Source organism: Ornithodoros turicata, chromosome 5, assembly GCF_037126465.1.
Source record: "Ornithodoros turicata isolate Travis chromosome 5, ASM3712646v1, whole genome shotgun sequence".
In the NCBI taxonomy this organism is placed as follows: domain Eukaryota; kingdom Metazoa; phylum Arthropoda; class Arachnida; order Ixodida; family Argasidae; genus Ornithodoros; species Ornithodoros turicata.
In genome coordinates this window covers 80889916-80907791 of record NC_088205.1, presented here as the reverse complement: position 1 = coordinate 80907791, position 17876 = coordinate 80889916, and the positions used below count along the sequence as shown (strand labels likewise).

At 44.6% G+C, this 17876-nt stretch overlaps 1 protein-coding gene across 5 annotated transcripts in view; it reads left to right on the top strand.

Moving 5' to 3' along the window:
- LOC135394968 (glutamate receptor 1-like) overlaps positions 1-17876 on the top strand; it is a 191763-nt gene that overhangs the window by 151185 nt on the left and 22702 nt on the right. For all 5 annotated transcript variants that reach the window (XM_064626094.1, XM_064626093.1, XM_064626092.1 and 2 more), the window contains 7 exons: positions 4441-4691; positions 7324-7482; positions 10005-10205; positions 10599-10706; positions 10789-10902; positions 11246-11461; positions 13193-13548. In XM_064626094.1, the coding sequence (XP_064482164.1) occupies positions 4441-4691; positions 7324-7482; positions 10005-10205; positions 10599-10706; positions 10789-10902; positions 11246-11461; positions 13193-13548 (1405 nt within the window). The remainder of the gene's footprint in view (positions 1-4440; positions 4692-7323; positions 7483-10004; positions 10206-10598; positions 10707-10788; positions 10903-11245; positions 11462-13192; positions 13549-17876) is intronic.

The window sequence follows — 17876 nt, the reverse complement described above, 5'->3', positions numbered from 1 at the left end:
TTGAATGGATGCTGTCCTGGTTGTGCGGTTAGTGTATATTGCAAGGAACAAATAAACAAAGACATATTGCGCAGATAGGCGCAAAGCTTCGTTTGTGTTTGTGTGTTTGTGTGTGTTCCAGAGTTGTACTTATCACTGCAATACATAACAGCAAGAACTCTGCGCAGAAAGAGCCATATGTAAAAATTTCTGTTCTTCGTCACGTGGTTCACTCACGTGACCCCATGTACCTCTCTGACGTCTATGCAGTGATATTTAAGATAACCTGACATGACAACCCCTGACGTCCGTTCAGGATGTGCATGACCTTGTGAAGTCACTATGACGCTGTTCTCTGACCCTTACCGCATTTTGTGAACACCTTTTACCGGCTTATCTTTGATGAAAAGATTCTATCGAATTGACAGCGTTGTCAAATGCCTTAAATATACAAATACAACATTCTAGTCTTTCAGGTAAACACTTTAAAAGGAGCGTTATCTCTGCGGTCCTACTGTGCTAGCTCACGTTTCGAAACCCCGTCCAACCACTGTGAGTAAATCTTTTAGAGCCCTACATTTCGCTGTCGCTAAGTAGACACTCATAAATATAGACTAGAAATACAGTTTTCATCAACGTAATAACCTGTTTTAATATCGTATTTATTAAAAAGCGTGTTCTCTGAACTGCGTCGCACATGAAAGCCGGTTCTTGCATATTGCATGCATAGGTAAGAAATAGAATTCCACTTCTGCATATGTGTATCACTGCATATTTTATAAGTCATTTCGGGAAACGTTTTTAATGTTTTTTTTTTTTTTTCACTCCACACATGCGCTTAAGTACAATGTCTTTGTAGCTGAGTGGGTAGGCTGAGCGTGGACGCATTGGACTTGCGTTTAATGGCCAGGAAAGGAGAACGCGTCCGCGTTTGCAGCAGGAAGCTTACATGTGTGGAAAGTTTCGTTTCCTCCGCGTCGTAAATCTAACGATCCGATTCCGCACGACGGCCGGAATACAAAGAATGTCTTTTGGAAACTGAAACTATGCCAAAGAAAAATGTTACGGTACGGATGCCCTGCTCGATGCCCGAAGACTTGAAGGAAGTCCGGCCTTTCTTTCTTCTTTTCGTGTTTATTTATTTATTTATTTATTTATTCGCAAACTTATAATGAAGTTGGGTGTAATGAAGATAAACTTTGCGTGAATTTGGGTGAACTGGATGAAGCTCAGGCAATATTCCCTTTGAGGTTTCCTTTCGGTACATCCTCAGGGATCCCTAGAGCCTAATGCGCTTCAACGGGCCGTCTCAATAGCGATGGCAGTGCACTGAGCACACTGGTGCGCTGTGCGCTCTGTACTCTAAGGATCCCAGAGGGTGGAGCAGCAATACGGTGGTGAGTCTACCTTAGCGTCGTTAATCCAAGAAATTGTCTCAGAAGCCATATGCTTCATGCTTCGTTTTTTGCTATCTCAGCGGCACTAGGTTAGGGTACTGGTATAGATTTTGTGTTCAGCGTACGGGAGGTATGGTTCAATGATTATGCGCGGTACCATTCATGACGCAAATACTGGGATTTCTGGACTGGGTCTACTTGTATAGTCCGTGCACACTGTCCGCCGCATTGCCTATTTTCATGTGAGGACATATTACGACTTTGTTTTGGGGTTGAGAAAATGAAACGTGCATTAGGGAATCCCAACGGCAATGTCTGTTCAGCAACACCTCGTGTTCAGCTCGAAAGATCATAAAGGTAAAACCACGACCTGATAGACTGTAGCGACCGTGTCGTAATATACGACTCCTGCGAAGGGCGCCGTCCGCATTAGTTGAAATTTCAATTTTATGCTGCAGAAGTACTCACACTGCCATAGCAGACGACAGCCATGTTACAAATCCTATCAAAGCGCGTAGAAACATGATGATTATCAAGTTATAACATCTGCAAGATTATATACCCCGTGGGACATGCACTACTCACACAAAAATTATAACGTAAGCTTGAGTATAAGGTATCATAGCTATCATAGCAGCTGAAGAAAATAAACGGGCCTACGAGCAGCACCGCCGCTAGCCCTCATATTACGTACGTAGCTCGTGTCTAGTATGCCGTGAATAAAACAGATATTCCTGAGAGACAGCAAAGATATGTTGTTTGCTGGCTAGAGCATATAACGCAAAATATAATAAAGCAGTGCATCCTGCGCGCGTGAAATACAACCGCGCTTCGAGCCTGTAAAGGGTACTTTGCCGCATTTCGACAAAGTTGGTGGGAGAGCCAACTTTGTGGGTATTGGAAACTGATTCGTCGTGTCCTGTCCGACGTAATTATAAGAAGGAGTTGGAAGGTACGCGTCATCTTCTTCCGCATCTCGTTTTCCTTTCTCTTTGCTTTCCTTTTGCTTTTCCTTTTCTTTTTTGCTTATAAATTCACGCGTCCATTCATTCGGGTTTTTCTCGTTTGTTTTCGTAGCAGCTGTTTTGTATAGTCACTGAACACCGACTGAACAGAAAATCTTTCCAAGAAGCATCGTCTCGTCTAACGTTTCTATCCTAATTTATGTGCATGCGAGCTGTCGACCTTAATCTAGTATATCCTTCGCGTACGGCATCCAATACTGCTAGAACAAGGGAAAAGAAATCGCTCGCAACGTCTCGCACAGCATCCCCCTTAACCTCTTCTAAGCCTTCCTAGACTCCTCTAAGTTGGCAATAGATTCCGAACTTGGCAATCTCCTTCCAGAGCCAAACACACCACCTACTTCGCCAAACAGACTGCCTTTCATTTAGGAAAATCCCCCGCCATCCTTTTTGCTTAAAGATATCCTCACGCAGGCGCCATTACCAAAACGTTGCGACTCGAGAAGTGCCCAGCCAAAGTCTGCTACTCCTTAGCCCGCCTTTTCTTGTAAGAAGCTAATACACTTATATTGATAGTGACTCGATAAACGCCACTGGAAAGCTTATACGAAACAATCTCCGTCGCTCGCTCGCATAATTGCGTTTGCTTTTGCTTCTATACGGGAGTCTTGTTAGCCTAAATGGGTCCGCTCATTTTTCATGTAAGCTTTGCTTCGGGGGAACGCCCGGTGCCCGATACGTTCCACATGCGAGTCTTGTGTATGTTTGAATGCGATCAAAAGGAATAGGGAATAAACCCTAGCGGGGAAGGAATAGTCACATAGAATCTCAGTAGCCAAAAATAAACTCGCTCGAGGAAACGCGATTAACTTCGAGGGCTGCAGGAAACGATATCGCTCTGCCTTCTGGTTTGCACGGAAAGTAATGCGTTCGCCTTTTTTTTATTGGTTTTATTAGTTTTATTAGTTTACCCCGCGCTATAGCACCACGAAGCATCTATGGCTATGAGCGGTGCACAGAAACGGGGAGACCGAATGGGAGACAGGGCAGCTGCTACGCGTCCAGGAACAACTTTATGGGGAACTTTGAGGACAACTGCGTGGAAATACTGTCGAAGGACCCAAAGAAAACTTCAGGCAGCACAGCCTGGGGGTCGTATTCAGTTTCAGCCCTGCCATAGTTTAACGTGACCTTGAGGATACTACTAACGAGAATTAAAGTCACTGGGTTGAATCTGGTGAGCTTAACGCGAATCTGGTCCATATTTTTTCGTTTTCAATCAATCAATCAAGATGTTGTATCCACTCAGTAAAGTCGCTGGTAGTGGAGTGTTCGAATTTTATGTTGTAGCTTATGCGTTTGTAAAGTGTTGAAATGGGGCGTACGCCCATTGCTCGCCGACAACACCAAAAGCATACTGTGTATTCGAGTTTGTCTTTACAATGCAGTGGTACTCCGCAGTCGGTCTGCCCTTATTAAAGCGCAAGTTGAATTAGATACACGAATACTATATATATGTGTGTGTGTGGGAGGGGGGGGGTAATGTCTGAATCGGCTCGCCGTTGTTGGCCATACAGAAGTGGGCATCGTCACGACTCACGCCCTGGGGGAGTGTGCGTCCTGGGCCGACTTCTAAGGGAACTATGCCGACATATGTCTGAAAGCGTCTGAGGAAAACCCAGGAAAACCCCCAGACAGCACAGCCGGCACCGGCTGTGGCACCCTGTAGCTGTAGCATTTAAAGGTACAGTCACCAATGAGGGGTTACCTTGAAGTATCGAAAACTTTCGTTACTTTGAAAGTGATACCTAGCACACTGACATTTAAAAACACACATTGCATTTACAATTATTTCCGTACCTGACGCGCATATTTCGGTACTCGTCCACCAGGTTATGAGGAACTCAATTCCAGATTGTATCGTTCTTTCCCAAGGTTATCGAACGAACAGTGAAAGAGGGTTTTAACGTCTTTACGCAGTTATTAATGTACCTAGCAGACAAGAAATGTCGTTTGTGGATAGTGTGAAGTGTCGTGTGTGGAAGTACGCGCTCGATGAGTCGACGAGAAAGAATCGTTTTCTTATTTACTCCTTTCAGGACTCCTGAAACTACAACACATCTTCCACTTGACGACGGATCGCTACCAACTGGAAGTGAAGATCGTCCGCAGGGTGCGAAACGCCAGCGAGGTGCACCGATTCCTACGGCGAGTCGAAGACCGCGACAGACAGAGTCGGAAGTACGTCGTTCTGGACTGCAGCGCCCAGACGACCAGACAGATCATCGTGAACCACGTTAGGGATCCTTTCATGGGAAGAAGAAACTACCACTTCCTGCTCACCAGCCTCGTGCGTAATTTCTTTTTATAGTGTAGAGGACTCGCGGAGGGTAGCTAGTATACAGTCAAACTCCTTTATAGCGAACACCTTTTTAACGAAAATACCACTACAGCAAATCTTTTTTGCGGTCCCGCTGGAGCCTATAGGTCCAATAATGGACATCCTTTTTAACGAAAATTCCTTTACTGCGAATTCGTTTTGCTGTCCCCTGAGCTTCGTTGTAACGGAGTTTGACTGTACTGGAACAGAAGCATGTGGATGTACATCGCAGTAAGGGGTACATCGCAATGCTGAAGAGGAACCGGGGTGCATAGCAGACGTTAAAGGAGCGTACTAGCGATACATCGAGACACTCAAGAAGAGTGACGGAGGTACACCAAGCCATTGAATGTAGTCTAAGTGAACCCCAGTAGTGAATAGGTATTGGGGGGTACACCGGTATAGTGAAGACGGATTAGTGGAGGTACGTTACGGCGGTGAAGAGGCGCAGGAAGGCGCATCTTTGTGCAGCGGGGAAGAGGAACAAGTAGGGTACGTTGCAATATTGACAAAACTAGTAAGGGTACACATTAATGGCACAGTGGAGAAAGGAGGAGGTGGTACAGCAAGGCTCTGAAGAGTCCATGATGATAAACCCGAGCGATGGGCAAACTTACATAGAGGGCAATCACAACAGCTGAAACCAGCAAAACTGTTTATTTGACAAGTGAGACGCCAACACCAACATAGTACAAAAAGGTCTATGGGAAACTGAAAGGAAAACCTACAGACGGGGAAATAATCTATGGTCAGCTTCTGGCAATCTGTAGAAGGCGCTTCACTGAAGGCTGTACGGTCACCGACGCTTCACTAGCACAAGAGTGGATTGCCAAATGCGGGTTTGTATACATGGGTCAGACTTCACAGTGTGTAAATTATAGATTAGGCCAGCATAAGAAAAGCCCGGATTCCAACTTAGCTGATCACCTTGAAGCATTGAAGAAATGGTGAACTACTCTGGAAAAAACGTCTATTGCAAAACAAACAGTCACAAGAAAACGTTTGCTTAAGGTGCGTTGGCAATCTGTTCTTCGTGTCATTGTGCTAGTGAAGCGACGGTGATCATACAGCCTTCGTTGAAGCGTGTTTCCCATGTTGCCAGCAACTGACCTTAATACCCTGTCTGTAGGTTTCCCTCTCAGTTTGCCACGGACCTTCCTGTACTTATATGTTGGTGTTGGTGTCCCACTTGTAAAATAAACAGCTTTGCTGGTTCGAGCGGTTGTGGTTGTCCTGTATGTAAGTCAACACATCGCTCAGAGTTTGTCCACCAGCTTGCCTGCGTTTATGCCATTCACCCTGAAGATTGCTCGCGGTGCACCAAAACACCAAAGCAAAGTAAAAATAGTGGAACAGTACCCTGAACAGTAAAAGGGTACACCACAATACTGGGGATGGCAGTAGTTTGCTGAAGTAATACTTGTTACGTAGATACGCTCTCTTCCGTGACAGGTCTTAGGTATGATGGAAGCCCACCAGGATAATAGATATGGCGGACGCGTCCATTAACAATGCTACCGCTGTAAGACAAACGAATATGATTGTTGATTGTAAAAGCAGGTGGGTACAGGTGTTCTCTTTCGGTATCGCGGTACGTTTAGTTACTTTAATGCTGTACCAATATGTTCCTCCGTTGCGCCGACACAGGTGAACAGTGTGGCTCGATTCTATTTCCTTCCTTTCGGTTTCGGCATATTATCGCTTCCTTTGCGGTCACCTTTCACGACCTATAGTTGAGCCAGTGTTCCGCAAGAGGGCGTACCTGCTTTGCACGGCGTCTTCCTTATCGGTATTGATCCAGATGTCCAGTGCGGTAGACTTCCGAAGGTCTAATTGCATTGTCTGGACGTCTTCCAGCGACTCCCTGTCGCGTTCTTCGCCGCAGCCAGCTATGCGGAAGAGATAAATCTTCCCGCGGCCGTGACTCGGTGGGGGAACAAAGCTTCTTTGGCGCCTCCTTTACCGCTAAAAAATGGCACGACAAAAGGGGCTGCTATAAGGAAGAATCAAAAAAGGGTGAAAGAAGCAGACTGGGAGTATTGCGTGTGGCTTTATTGAAAGACCTCCGTCGCTCTAAATAAACTAAAATGAAATTCAGTTTGAAGTCGTAATTAAGTGAGATGTGTCAGTTTTCTCTTCAATGCGCCGTATTTAAGGAATCTGTCCGTGGACCTTTTCACGGAGCCCGTCGCCAATGGCACGTGTGCTAGAGCGCATGTCCACCTCGAGGATACGTCTACTGTGGATGTACCTTGTTAACAATGTAGTCGTCTTGCAACATGTCACATGACATGATCTATGATGATGATGATGATAGATTGAGGGCTTTGACGTGCCAGAAAACGCTGTATACCAAGTGAACCCTGCATTCTTGAAGAGCTGGCCGCATCAATCTCCGCGGTTGCCGGAAGGAATGCGCAGTGTCTGGTTCAGTTCTATTCATCGTAGCACATTCACGTCGCAGAAAAAGAAAAATGAAAGACTATCAAACTGTGTGTCAACAGTTTTCTTTATTTCTTTTTGTTACGGTGTACCGTACTCCCAATGTAAACTAAAGTGATGAATTGAGTGAGTAACGAATTTATCGTTGTGCTCATTACAGATTATGGACGAATTTCAAAACAACCCCAGTTTGGAATTCGGTGCCGTAAACATCACGGGCTTCCGCATCGTTCAAAACAACACCATGCCTTATAAAGAAATTTTCACGGAGAGAATATCGAGGATACCTTGGCCCGATCCAAAGGCCAAGAGGATATCTGTAAGTTCGCTTTTTGTTCTTCATCATCTTCTTCTTCTTCCTCTTCTTCTTCATTTTTTTTTCACAATATAGTTAGCGTCTGACTTTTCCCTGTAAAACCGCAATTCCCCCCGATTGTCCCTTCCCGAATCAATTTCGGACCTATTCGGGTTAAACCCGGTTTCTCCACGAATTCCCGCCACGTAGTACGTTATGTCATGTTTTGCGTACACGATTTAGTAGCAATCTGTGCACACGTTTGATGAAAATGTTACCTGCGTGCACTACGGGAAGCACATGCAATGTTACACCGTGTGATGTTTTGGACTATAAATCGCGAGGAATGCACGGTTGACCATTATGTGCACCTCTAACTACGGCCCGCTTGCTGGACAGGAAAGAAAAAAAGTAATCCGATAACACCCGATCATATCAATAGCACCCGATTTTATCCCGAATTTCAGATATCGAAATAGCACACGATCCCCCCTCCCCCCCCAATCCGGGAAACACGTTTAACCCGAAAAAAGTCAGACCCTAAATATAATGTAATACGTTCATTGGCATCAAATTGCAAGCACAATTAACCATCGGGATAGTTGGCTACCTAACATACCAACTAACTATTTAATAAGCTATCTAACAACTCGAACGTGTATAACGAAATGGGAAACGTAGAACGCCAACTAAAACCCGTTAGTTACACATCTTGCACATTAAAAGGAAAACGTGGCTACCACGCTCTCTTTCTAAGTTTCGTAACATACGGGCTTCCACAGTTCGATATGCCAGGACGATTTGGCAGCTGCGCAGTGAAGATTCCGTTACAGAGTATATCGAGTACGACCCAAGCAGCTGAAAATTTTTACAGTGCATGCGAACAGGGTCCGTATTAGTTGGGGTACACGAACTGCTTTTCTTTTTTACTTCTTCTTTTTCTTTTTTCTTTTCTTCCTTTTCTTCTTTTTTTTTTTTTTTTTCACCCAGTGTTACCAACGGCCACGCTTTAGTTTGCAGGACACCAGCGAGTTCTTCCGCATTGCCCAGCGGCAAACCAACTTCCGACGCGCAAGCAATCGGCGTCAACGATGTCGTTTAATCACTGCTTCTATCCACTTGCATCTCACTAACGCACAGAATAGCGGACAGAGTCAACAAGGCGCTTAAACAAACACAGCGACATCTCATCACGGCATGTCAGAGGCTAATCGAATGTCGGCCTCTGTAATCCTCACAGACTGCCCGCGTCTCAAACAATCGTTATCAGTCCAGTCACGGGGGAAATTGCTTTAAAAACTATCAAAGTTATAGTTACTAAACGTAAAAAAGTAACTAATTAAGTTACAGGTACAGTTCTTCTGACAAATATTAACTGATTAAATTATAGATACACTTACTGTGCACAAGCAGTAACTAGTTAGGTTGCAGCTAGAAGTAACCTAGTTACTTCGCAGTTACTGAACCAGGTAACTAGTTGAAGTTGAAATTTCCTCTCTGAATAAGAGTAATTCGTTAGTTAGTTAGTTAGTTAGTGTCGTTAAAATTATGTATGTTGACATAGAAGCTGTGGAAATGAGCTATATAAGCCAATAAAGCAGCGAGTAAACACGTGCGAAGAAATAATCCATAACCGTAAAGGACCCCGGCTTGTTGATTGTAATTGATTATCAATGTTAAATGTAATTTATGATAAATGTTCTGTGTTGTGTGTTTGTCCTTTTTCGTCATTTTTAAGAACTGCACTGTAAAGTTTTCATCGCTTATATCGTGAAGAAACAGTGCCTACTCGCGGAGGGGTTATGAAGTTCGGTAGCGACTTGAATTCAGCCAGGATGTGTTCAGGCCTATTTTTGTAGCCACGTGACGCATTTACTTGATAGTGACGGCTCTGAAAAGGCCCAATCTCACATGCGTTTCAAAATGCGGCGTCGCCTCACCGTTCGTGGCGCGGCTAGAGGAGCCTATCACATCCACACTGGTATGCTCCCAAAATATCGTTTCTTGCCTAAAGCTCATAAACCTTGTCTCTAAGGGTGCGCCATCTCCAACGCGTCTGGCAAAATTCCTCCCTGGAAAGTCATTTCCGTTAGACTGCAATTCCCGCCTCGTCACCACACCTGCTGGCAGTCTTCCGACGTGGGGCGGAGACAGCCATCGTTGCTAGGGGACAGGCGTCAGAGCCTCATGACGTCACCTACCCATAGGGAATCCGAAACTGTGAAGCTTTTGCGGGTCCTTTGGCAAATTCGTGGAAGCGCTTAATGCTCACTGGCGGAATTTGTACTTTGAGCCTTTGTGCGATGTTTCGCGCAGGCTGCGCGTTATAAATAATATTCTAGTCCGCAGTGGCACTTTAAACATGCTCTAAAAGCTCTCTTCGCTTTATTGCTCGAGCCCCGACTGCTCATTCATTCATTGTGATGGAGAGTTATTATTAAACTAAATTATTAAATAATGCGGAGATAATGGAGCAATTCAAGCACAGTCGGCTTTCAGCTACTAATATTTTATTTCCTGTGTTTTCCGCACGAATATCCATTTAGGCCCACGCAGCTTTGATGTACGATGGAGCTCGAGTGCTGCTGAACGCGTTCAAGCGTCTTCTGCGTGACTACCCGGGCATTTTCAGTAAGAACTTTCGGCGAGGCGAGGTCTATAACAACAACACGAGAGGCATCGACTGTCGCAAGGATCGGATCATGCCCTGGGAGCACGGCGAAGAAATAGCGAAGCGCCTCAGAACTGTAAGCTCAGTCTTTTTGTTCTATTGCTCAAGTGGAATAACACACTGGCAGATTCCCCATTTCACAACAAGTAACCGTCGGGCGAGAGATTCTGTTAATACATCAAGAAATAACACAACACAACACATGGAGTTTCAGTATAGCAAGCAAAATAACACAGTCCTACGAATCTTGAGGAGGCTGCTGGGGAACTGACTGGCTGAGCTAAGGCGGCCAGCGTTAGAAGACAGATATCTTGTGGATATCTCTGCACTGGGGGAAGCCGAGAGTACAAACGTTTGTAATTAATTTCAGGTAGAACGTCCTAAACAAAGGGCGACGGCCTTAACCACCCGTTTTTGTCCTGGACGAGAACGAAAAGTGCATGAACGTGTCTCCTGTTTTCCACCTCAGGCAAAGATCCGTGGACTAACCGGAAACATCAGCTTCGACGACCGTGGGTTCCGAACCAATTTCACCATCGACGTAGTAGAAATGACAATCAACAGTGAAATGGTGAAGGTGCGCAAAGAAAACGAGCGGGTCTTCTTCCCAAACACACTCAAGTGAAGCCTGCATTCCTGAGTGCAATTCGTCGTTTCAGATTGCCGAGTGGTCAGACGCCAATGGCCTCGAATTGTCGGCACCCAAGTATAGGAGGGTGCTTTTAGACACCGGCTTCGAGAGCAACAAGACTTACATCGTAACTAGTATACTGGTTAGTGGACATTCATATTCTTCTTTCTTTGTGATAATGGCGTGTCGCACGCAAGGCAGTTACGACTCCACTCGGTGAAGGGGGAAGGAGGTTTACCAAGTTTCGACGTGTACCCTAAGAGTAGCACGTTTGTACGCGTATGTAAGAGGGTGTATGTCAGTCGTATGGATTCGTTGTTTACCTAATGTTGTCGTTATTTCTGAATGAATTATATGTTTTTTAATGTAGTCAACAAAGCCGTAAGTCAAGCATTAACGTTGTGCTTTTAGACCTAAGAAGGGGTAGGGGGCGCCACATAACGGGCATCGTCCCTCGTGCTGTTTTATTACGTTGGTTGGGCCAGGAAGAGCCTTATCTGATGTACAAGAAGGCAGAACCCGGCCAGATTTTGTCGGGCAACGACGTCTTCGAGGGCTATTGCAAAGACCTCGCAGACCTCATCGCCGAACACCTCAAGTTCAACTACACCCTCAAGTTGGTCAACGACTCCAAGTATGGAGGACAAGATGCCAACTCTGCGGCTGGTTGGAACGGCATGGTCGGGGAACTCATCAGGCAGGTGTGTTGAAAAACGGATTCAATTCAAATTTTGTTTCATCTAGACACAGGCCGCATCTGCTTGCAGGTCGAGAAACAAGCTAAGGTTAGCATGTGCCGCAACGCCAGTACACTGAGGATTGCTCCACCCATAGCCTTGAAATTAGCAATGCGCCTGCCTAAAATACAACGTCTTTGTTTTCTTTTTCTGCTTATTTTCTGCAGAAGTCTCCGTTTGCATAACTCGTTACCGCATCAGTGTGTTTATTTCTTTTGTTCCAAAAAACGCTCAGCTACATTATCGTCATTTGAAGCAACGGCAGCGTCATCGTCATATCGTCTGTCATACTGTCGTCTGCTACTGTTCACAGACGATTGCCGCACAATTGCGAATTATATGCGGAAGGCTTGCTCCATTAGTTCACTGGGTGGATTGCCAGTCGTGACGTCCCCTAGAGCAGCTTTATCTGATCTTTATTGATTGACGGCACCCACATCCACCTAAGCGTGTGCAGGATCAGCAACTGTGACGTATTCCTGACATGGTATGATCCCGTCTTCTGCTAAAAGTCTCAAGGCGCGATCGACACTTTAAAATTATTCCACTACAGATCAAGGGGAAAGCAGCACTTAAAATCCTGACATCGTAAAAAAGGTAGCAAAGAGCAAAAAAAAAAAAAAAGAAATCGCATTTCTGCAGAATTATGCGCATTAAACGAGTGGAGAAAAACGCCATTTCACGTTTTCTCCTTCGCGTTTTTACCATGTGAAATGCGCAGGATCATCAATCAGGAGCAGATGGCTGGAGTTGCTGGACATTTGGAGCACCCGAAAGGGCCTTAATTAATTTTCACCTGGCCGCAAAACCGTGCTCGCTTCACGTATAATTTTCCTAATGAAAAACCGCCGCCCTGTTATTTTAAAAATGACGCATTAAAATCAAGGCAAGACACCAGCCCCTTGCATTACGTTTCATAAAGCCCCCTTTTTTTTTTTTTCAATTTGTTTTACCTTCGAGCGAAACGCGTGTAGTGCGCTTTTCCAAAGGGTATAATCAGGCAAGAGATTATGCCTCGCGTAAAATTGCATTCCGTGCTTTGTTATCACCATTATAATCTCTTCTTCTTTGTTTATATAGATTTCTTTTTATAAAGGAATACTCCCCATGGCGATACAGCGGGTGTTATATCAATTACGAATGTAAGCTGAACTTAAGGTGAACGAGATCGCTTCTGTTTAATGACTTCGTAATAAAATGAGTATAAGTTTGTTAATGAATGCCGAAGGGAAAACTCGCTCGTGGGTTCGACGGAAAAGTTCGAAGCGAACTAGGTGGTTTTCATTTTCAGTCGAATATCCGGAGCGGACGAATTCGTTTGTGCTTTCTTTTTCTTTTTTTTCGTTTCTGTGGCGTAATTTCCCGGTAGGTGACACCTCAGTACATACTTTAAAAATAATTGCAATATAATTGTAAGTGATCATAGCTGTCTCGCGGCGCAAAGTCACGAATTATCAATTATCATAATTCTAAGTAGCCGTGACATGACTGTAAATAATAGTAACGCCATTGTAAATAATTGTAGGATAACACTAACTAGCGTAATTGCAAATACGTACGTACTAAGAGCAAATATAGAACCCGTAAAATAAAAGGTTTCATATGCGTCATCTACCACACAGATGGTAGTACTGGTAGTACATTAGGGGTTTTTTTTTCCTTTCTCTCCCTTTTTTCTTCCTTATCTCCCAACAGGAAGCGGACATGGCCATCGCTCCCCTGACCATTACTTCGGCCCGCGAACGCGTCATCGACTTCACGAAACCCTTTATGTCCCTGGGCATCAGCATCATGATCAAGAAACCCATGAAAAAGAAACCGGGAGTGTTTTCCTTTATGAACCCGCTGTCCCGCGAGATCTGGATGTGCATCATCTTCGCCTACGTCGGGGTGTCCGTGGTCCTTTTCCTCGTCAGTCGCTTCTCCCCGCGCGAGTGGCGCTACGAGGAGACCTTCGTGGGACCGTCGGTGTCCAACGACTTCTCTCTCTACAACAGTCTCTGGTTCTCCCTGGGAGCTTTCATGCAACAGGGATGCGACATCTGCCCCAGGTACGGAGCACAAAACGTAAACTCCTCTCTAGTTCACCTGCTCTCTGCTGCTGCTGCTGATCGCGGTGCGGCTGGGGTGGATGCACGCTCGTAAAAAAAAGGTGGCTGCCGTCAACGAGCCAACGAGTAATTCACGAGGAAGCCAATCAGTGCTGAACCTGGGGCTGGACCAGTACCAGGACCTTCGTGTGTTACAGGGTCAAGGATGTTACCTTTCCACCGCATTCGCATGGCCTTCTCGTGAATCGGGGATCCTCAATTAAGTATTTACTAGTACGGGTAATTGTAATGAGAAATTACTTGTACAAGTAATTGTAATTAGTAAGTACTTGTACAAGTAATTGTAATGAGTAAGTACTTGTACAAGTAATTGTAATTGAAAAAGTAATTACTTACTTGTACAAGTAATTGTAATTAGTAATTACTTGTACAAGTAATTGTAATGAGTAAGTACTTGTCCAATTAACTGTAATGAGTAAGTACTTGTCCAAGTAACTGTAATGAGTAAGTACTTGTCCAAGTAATTGTAGTTGTAAAAGTAATGACGTACTTGTACAAGTAATTGTAAAAGTAATTACTTACTTGTGCAAGTAATTAGTAAGTACCTGTGCAAGAAATTGTAATGAGTAAGTACTTGTACAAGTAATTGTAATTGAAAAAGTAATTACTTACTTGTACAAGTAATTGTAATGAGTAATTACTTGTACAAGTAATTGTAATGAGTAAGTACTTGTCCAAGTAACTGTAATGAGTAAGTACTTGTCCAAGTAACTGTAATGAGTAAGTACTTGTCCAAGTAACTGTAATGAGTAAGTACTTGTCCAAGTAATTGTAGTTGTAAAAGTAATGACGTACTTGTACAAGTAATTGTAATTGTAAAAGTAATTACTTACTTGTACAAGTAATAAGTACCTGTGCAAGAAATTGTAATGAGTAAGTACTTGTACAAGGAATTGTAATTGTAAAAGTAATTACTAACTTGTACAAGTAATTGTAATTGTAACAAGTAATTACTTGAGGTTACTCGATTTACGAGAAGGCCATGTCAATGTATATACCATTGACGCGTGAGAATCAGTTTCGAAAAAAAAAATGTCAATGTAGTGTAAACGTCACTGATAGGTAGTCAGGAGGGTTCCAAGTTCAACCCCTGGGGTTGGTACTCATTGGCTTTTTCGTGAATTACTTGTCGATTTTTTTTTGTCCCTTAACCTCTTGAAGGCTCTATGTTTTGTGTTTGTCCCTAGAGGGAGCTCGCCTTGGTGAGGGGGAAGGGAGGATATATTTATTAGAACAAATGAAAAAAAAGAAGGAAAGGCTCGGCTCGGTTCGTCTTCCTATCTGCGGCATAAAGTACGTTTTAGAGATGTATTTTGGACGTACGTACTGGACGTGGACGGTGCTATGATTAGACGTAATGGCTCTTTAAATATTAAAGTAGAAAGTAAGATTCGCGCGAGGCGTGCACATAAGGAACACTTTGATCTTTGAGTGGATCTATAATATTACCAGCAAATTTATGGTATACATTAACATTGGCCGTACTGACGCTAGTAGTATCCTCGGTACAACACTTTTTATAAATAATCTCTTTGTTCTGGTCTTCATGTAACGCTTATCTCGTTTTCTGTTAATACTTACATGCGCACCATTGTAGATATTGATTGCTGAAATATTACTTATCAACTGCCCGGATAAACTTCAGTTATGAGAGACCGCGCTTTAGAAGAAACTACGAAATATGTTTTCGTTGTTGATTTCTAAGCTGTGGGCTCCAAAAGCATTTGTAAGCATTTCGATATCAAATAATAATAAAGCATTTCTCATAAGCACCAAAAATGAACAAGTGAATAAAACAAAAACGAGAAATAATAGCCAAATATTTTGAATTCCATTTTAACTCCCTTAGAATACGCACCTTCTTTGTCTTAAAAACGCAACAAAAAAAAAAGAAATACAAAATCTGCCGTTTTCCGAATATTTATATTCCCCAATGAATCCAAATACAGTAAACTCTTCTCGAGCAAATATCTATTTCTCCTGCACGTTTCACAACGGCTCAGTCAAGCACAGTCCAAGAGACTAACAAGCGTGCATCCACAACGGCAACGTGCCGAATGCTTTTACCGGTAGCTTTCAGGCCGTTTACGCATTGGTTCTGCTCCGCTGGTGCATCTCAACCCACCCACACTCTTCAATCGAATACACCTGCCGCATTCAAACGCACTTCCTGCTTTCGCACTCCTCCGCGCTAGTCAGTCGCTTGCATCTGGCTGCCTGATAGGTTAATAGCTTTCTATTCACAGCCAACGACTGTATAGAACTGAATCCCAGTTGATTTTATGCTGTGTGTAGTCGAAAGGGTGCTCATTAGGAGCTAGAATAGGACGTGTTATCTAGATAGCGCACTTTGGGCATCCTACTTTAAAGGGGTGGTGACACTTTGAAACATGTGGCGCGTTGCATCGTCCACGCGTGTATACGTTACGTCACTGCGCAGAGGGGAGAGGGTAAACTTTTGGGGAAACCACGTGACAAACTGTGTGTCCACTCACAAGGCAGCAATAAGGGGGTATTCGCAGACCTGCGTGGGTCCACAGAAGAGAGCAACCACGTGCGCCTCACCTTGAAATGTCACCCCCATATTTGAGAGAGGGGTCCAATTAATTCAGAGGCAATGGGGGAGAGAGGGAAGTTGGGGAGCTGCGCACAGATCTGACCCACTTGCATGGCGTGTTGCATGGAAGAGTACTGAGGGCGAAAATGATCATTTTTCCGCGTGTCCCACATGGCGAGGCGTAAATACTTAAACACACGTAAGCGTCAAGCTCTGGGATTCGGAGGAGTACAAGTTACTGACCTTCCCATTGGGTGCGTTAAGTAGGCGCCCCTCTTTTGGCACAGCCAGACAGGGACTATGGGACACCGTGAGCGGTCACTTAATCCCCAAGCGCTTGTCGTCTGCTTCGGTGCACCCATTTGAAATGGGAGCGCGAAGAACTCGTTGCTGTCTGACGCTACGGAATGCGCCGATCGCGCATGTGTCGCGTTAAGCTAGTGGAGCATGAAGCACTCGCGCTCCGGGGCTTCTACTTAACGCGCCCATTGGTACTTGTAAACACGTGATCCCTCTCCTGAGCTATCTTGTTGCTGTGGGCGGTGACGCCCACAGCAATGCCAGAGCCGACTTAGTTTCGGTGTTCGCGGCGCCGATTTTCTTCTCCAACGCCATTTATATAAAACGGGAATGCAGCTCCAACATGATGGCCCCTTCAAACCGACTCCTTCATTTAGCCGGCGTAACTATGGAGCGAAGTGTCACAGCCCTTTTAAAGTAGTCTTTTACTCTACTTATTTATTTTATTTCAGCACACCCCAAGGGCTCTTAGGGAACGGTCGTAGTGTTGAGATGTACCATTTCATTATTACTGTTATTTAAAACACACTGGTTCATTCTATCCATCGAAATTTTCATTGAACATTAGAGAAAGAGGGAACGCAAATTATAGGGGCACTAAAATGCAAAAACAACTTGTCCTCAAACGAAAGTCCGTGTTTCAACCGTTCAGAAGAAAAACGCAATGAAAACAGAGCCGCCCTTGGAGGCAACCAATAGGATTCCCAGATTGGCCCAGAGGATCCCCAGCAAAGATTGGCGGCATCCAATGAGACAGCAGGAGAAGGGCGCGCATACCTATCGTTACGTGCGTGGATTTGGAACGGCCGTGTCCGATGGTAGTGTTCCTTACATGCGCGACATGATGCACATTGCCGCATTTTTCAACGCCGATTCACTGAATTGTAGCCCACAACAGTTCTCGCGAATGTTCCATTCCCATTTATCTTCACGCCTTTCGGACAGCGACGCCAGTCCGCTTTGCAACGCGCACTATATGTTTTTAACCGGGACTGCTCCATGGCGCGACCACGACCTACTAGTTTATAACGACCATGTCGTACGCACCCCTTCCCAGCGCCGCATTTTTGGAAGGTAGCGGTGGCGCTGCTCATCGTCCCAGTTATTGCTTCCTCAACTTCTACCATACTTTGTATACTTCAGCTTACCTTAGTATTTCTGTACAAGCCGTGGATATTTCACGGATGTTTCATTCTGAGGTTGATTATCATCATCATTCTACGCGTTTTCGTAGGAGCTATTGCTGTCGTCTGCTACGGTAGTCGTACATACGCTTCTGCGCGTTCGGAATTCAAATTTCCATCGTCCAATCGTGGTGCAGATCTCGCGTGCCGACGAATAGCGCCCCTAGCGGATCGTGCGGACGGGCTCCTCATTGGGGTTGCTGATTATAACATGGTCGTTATAATCT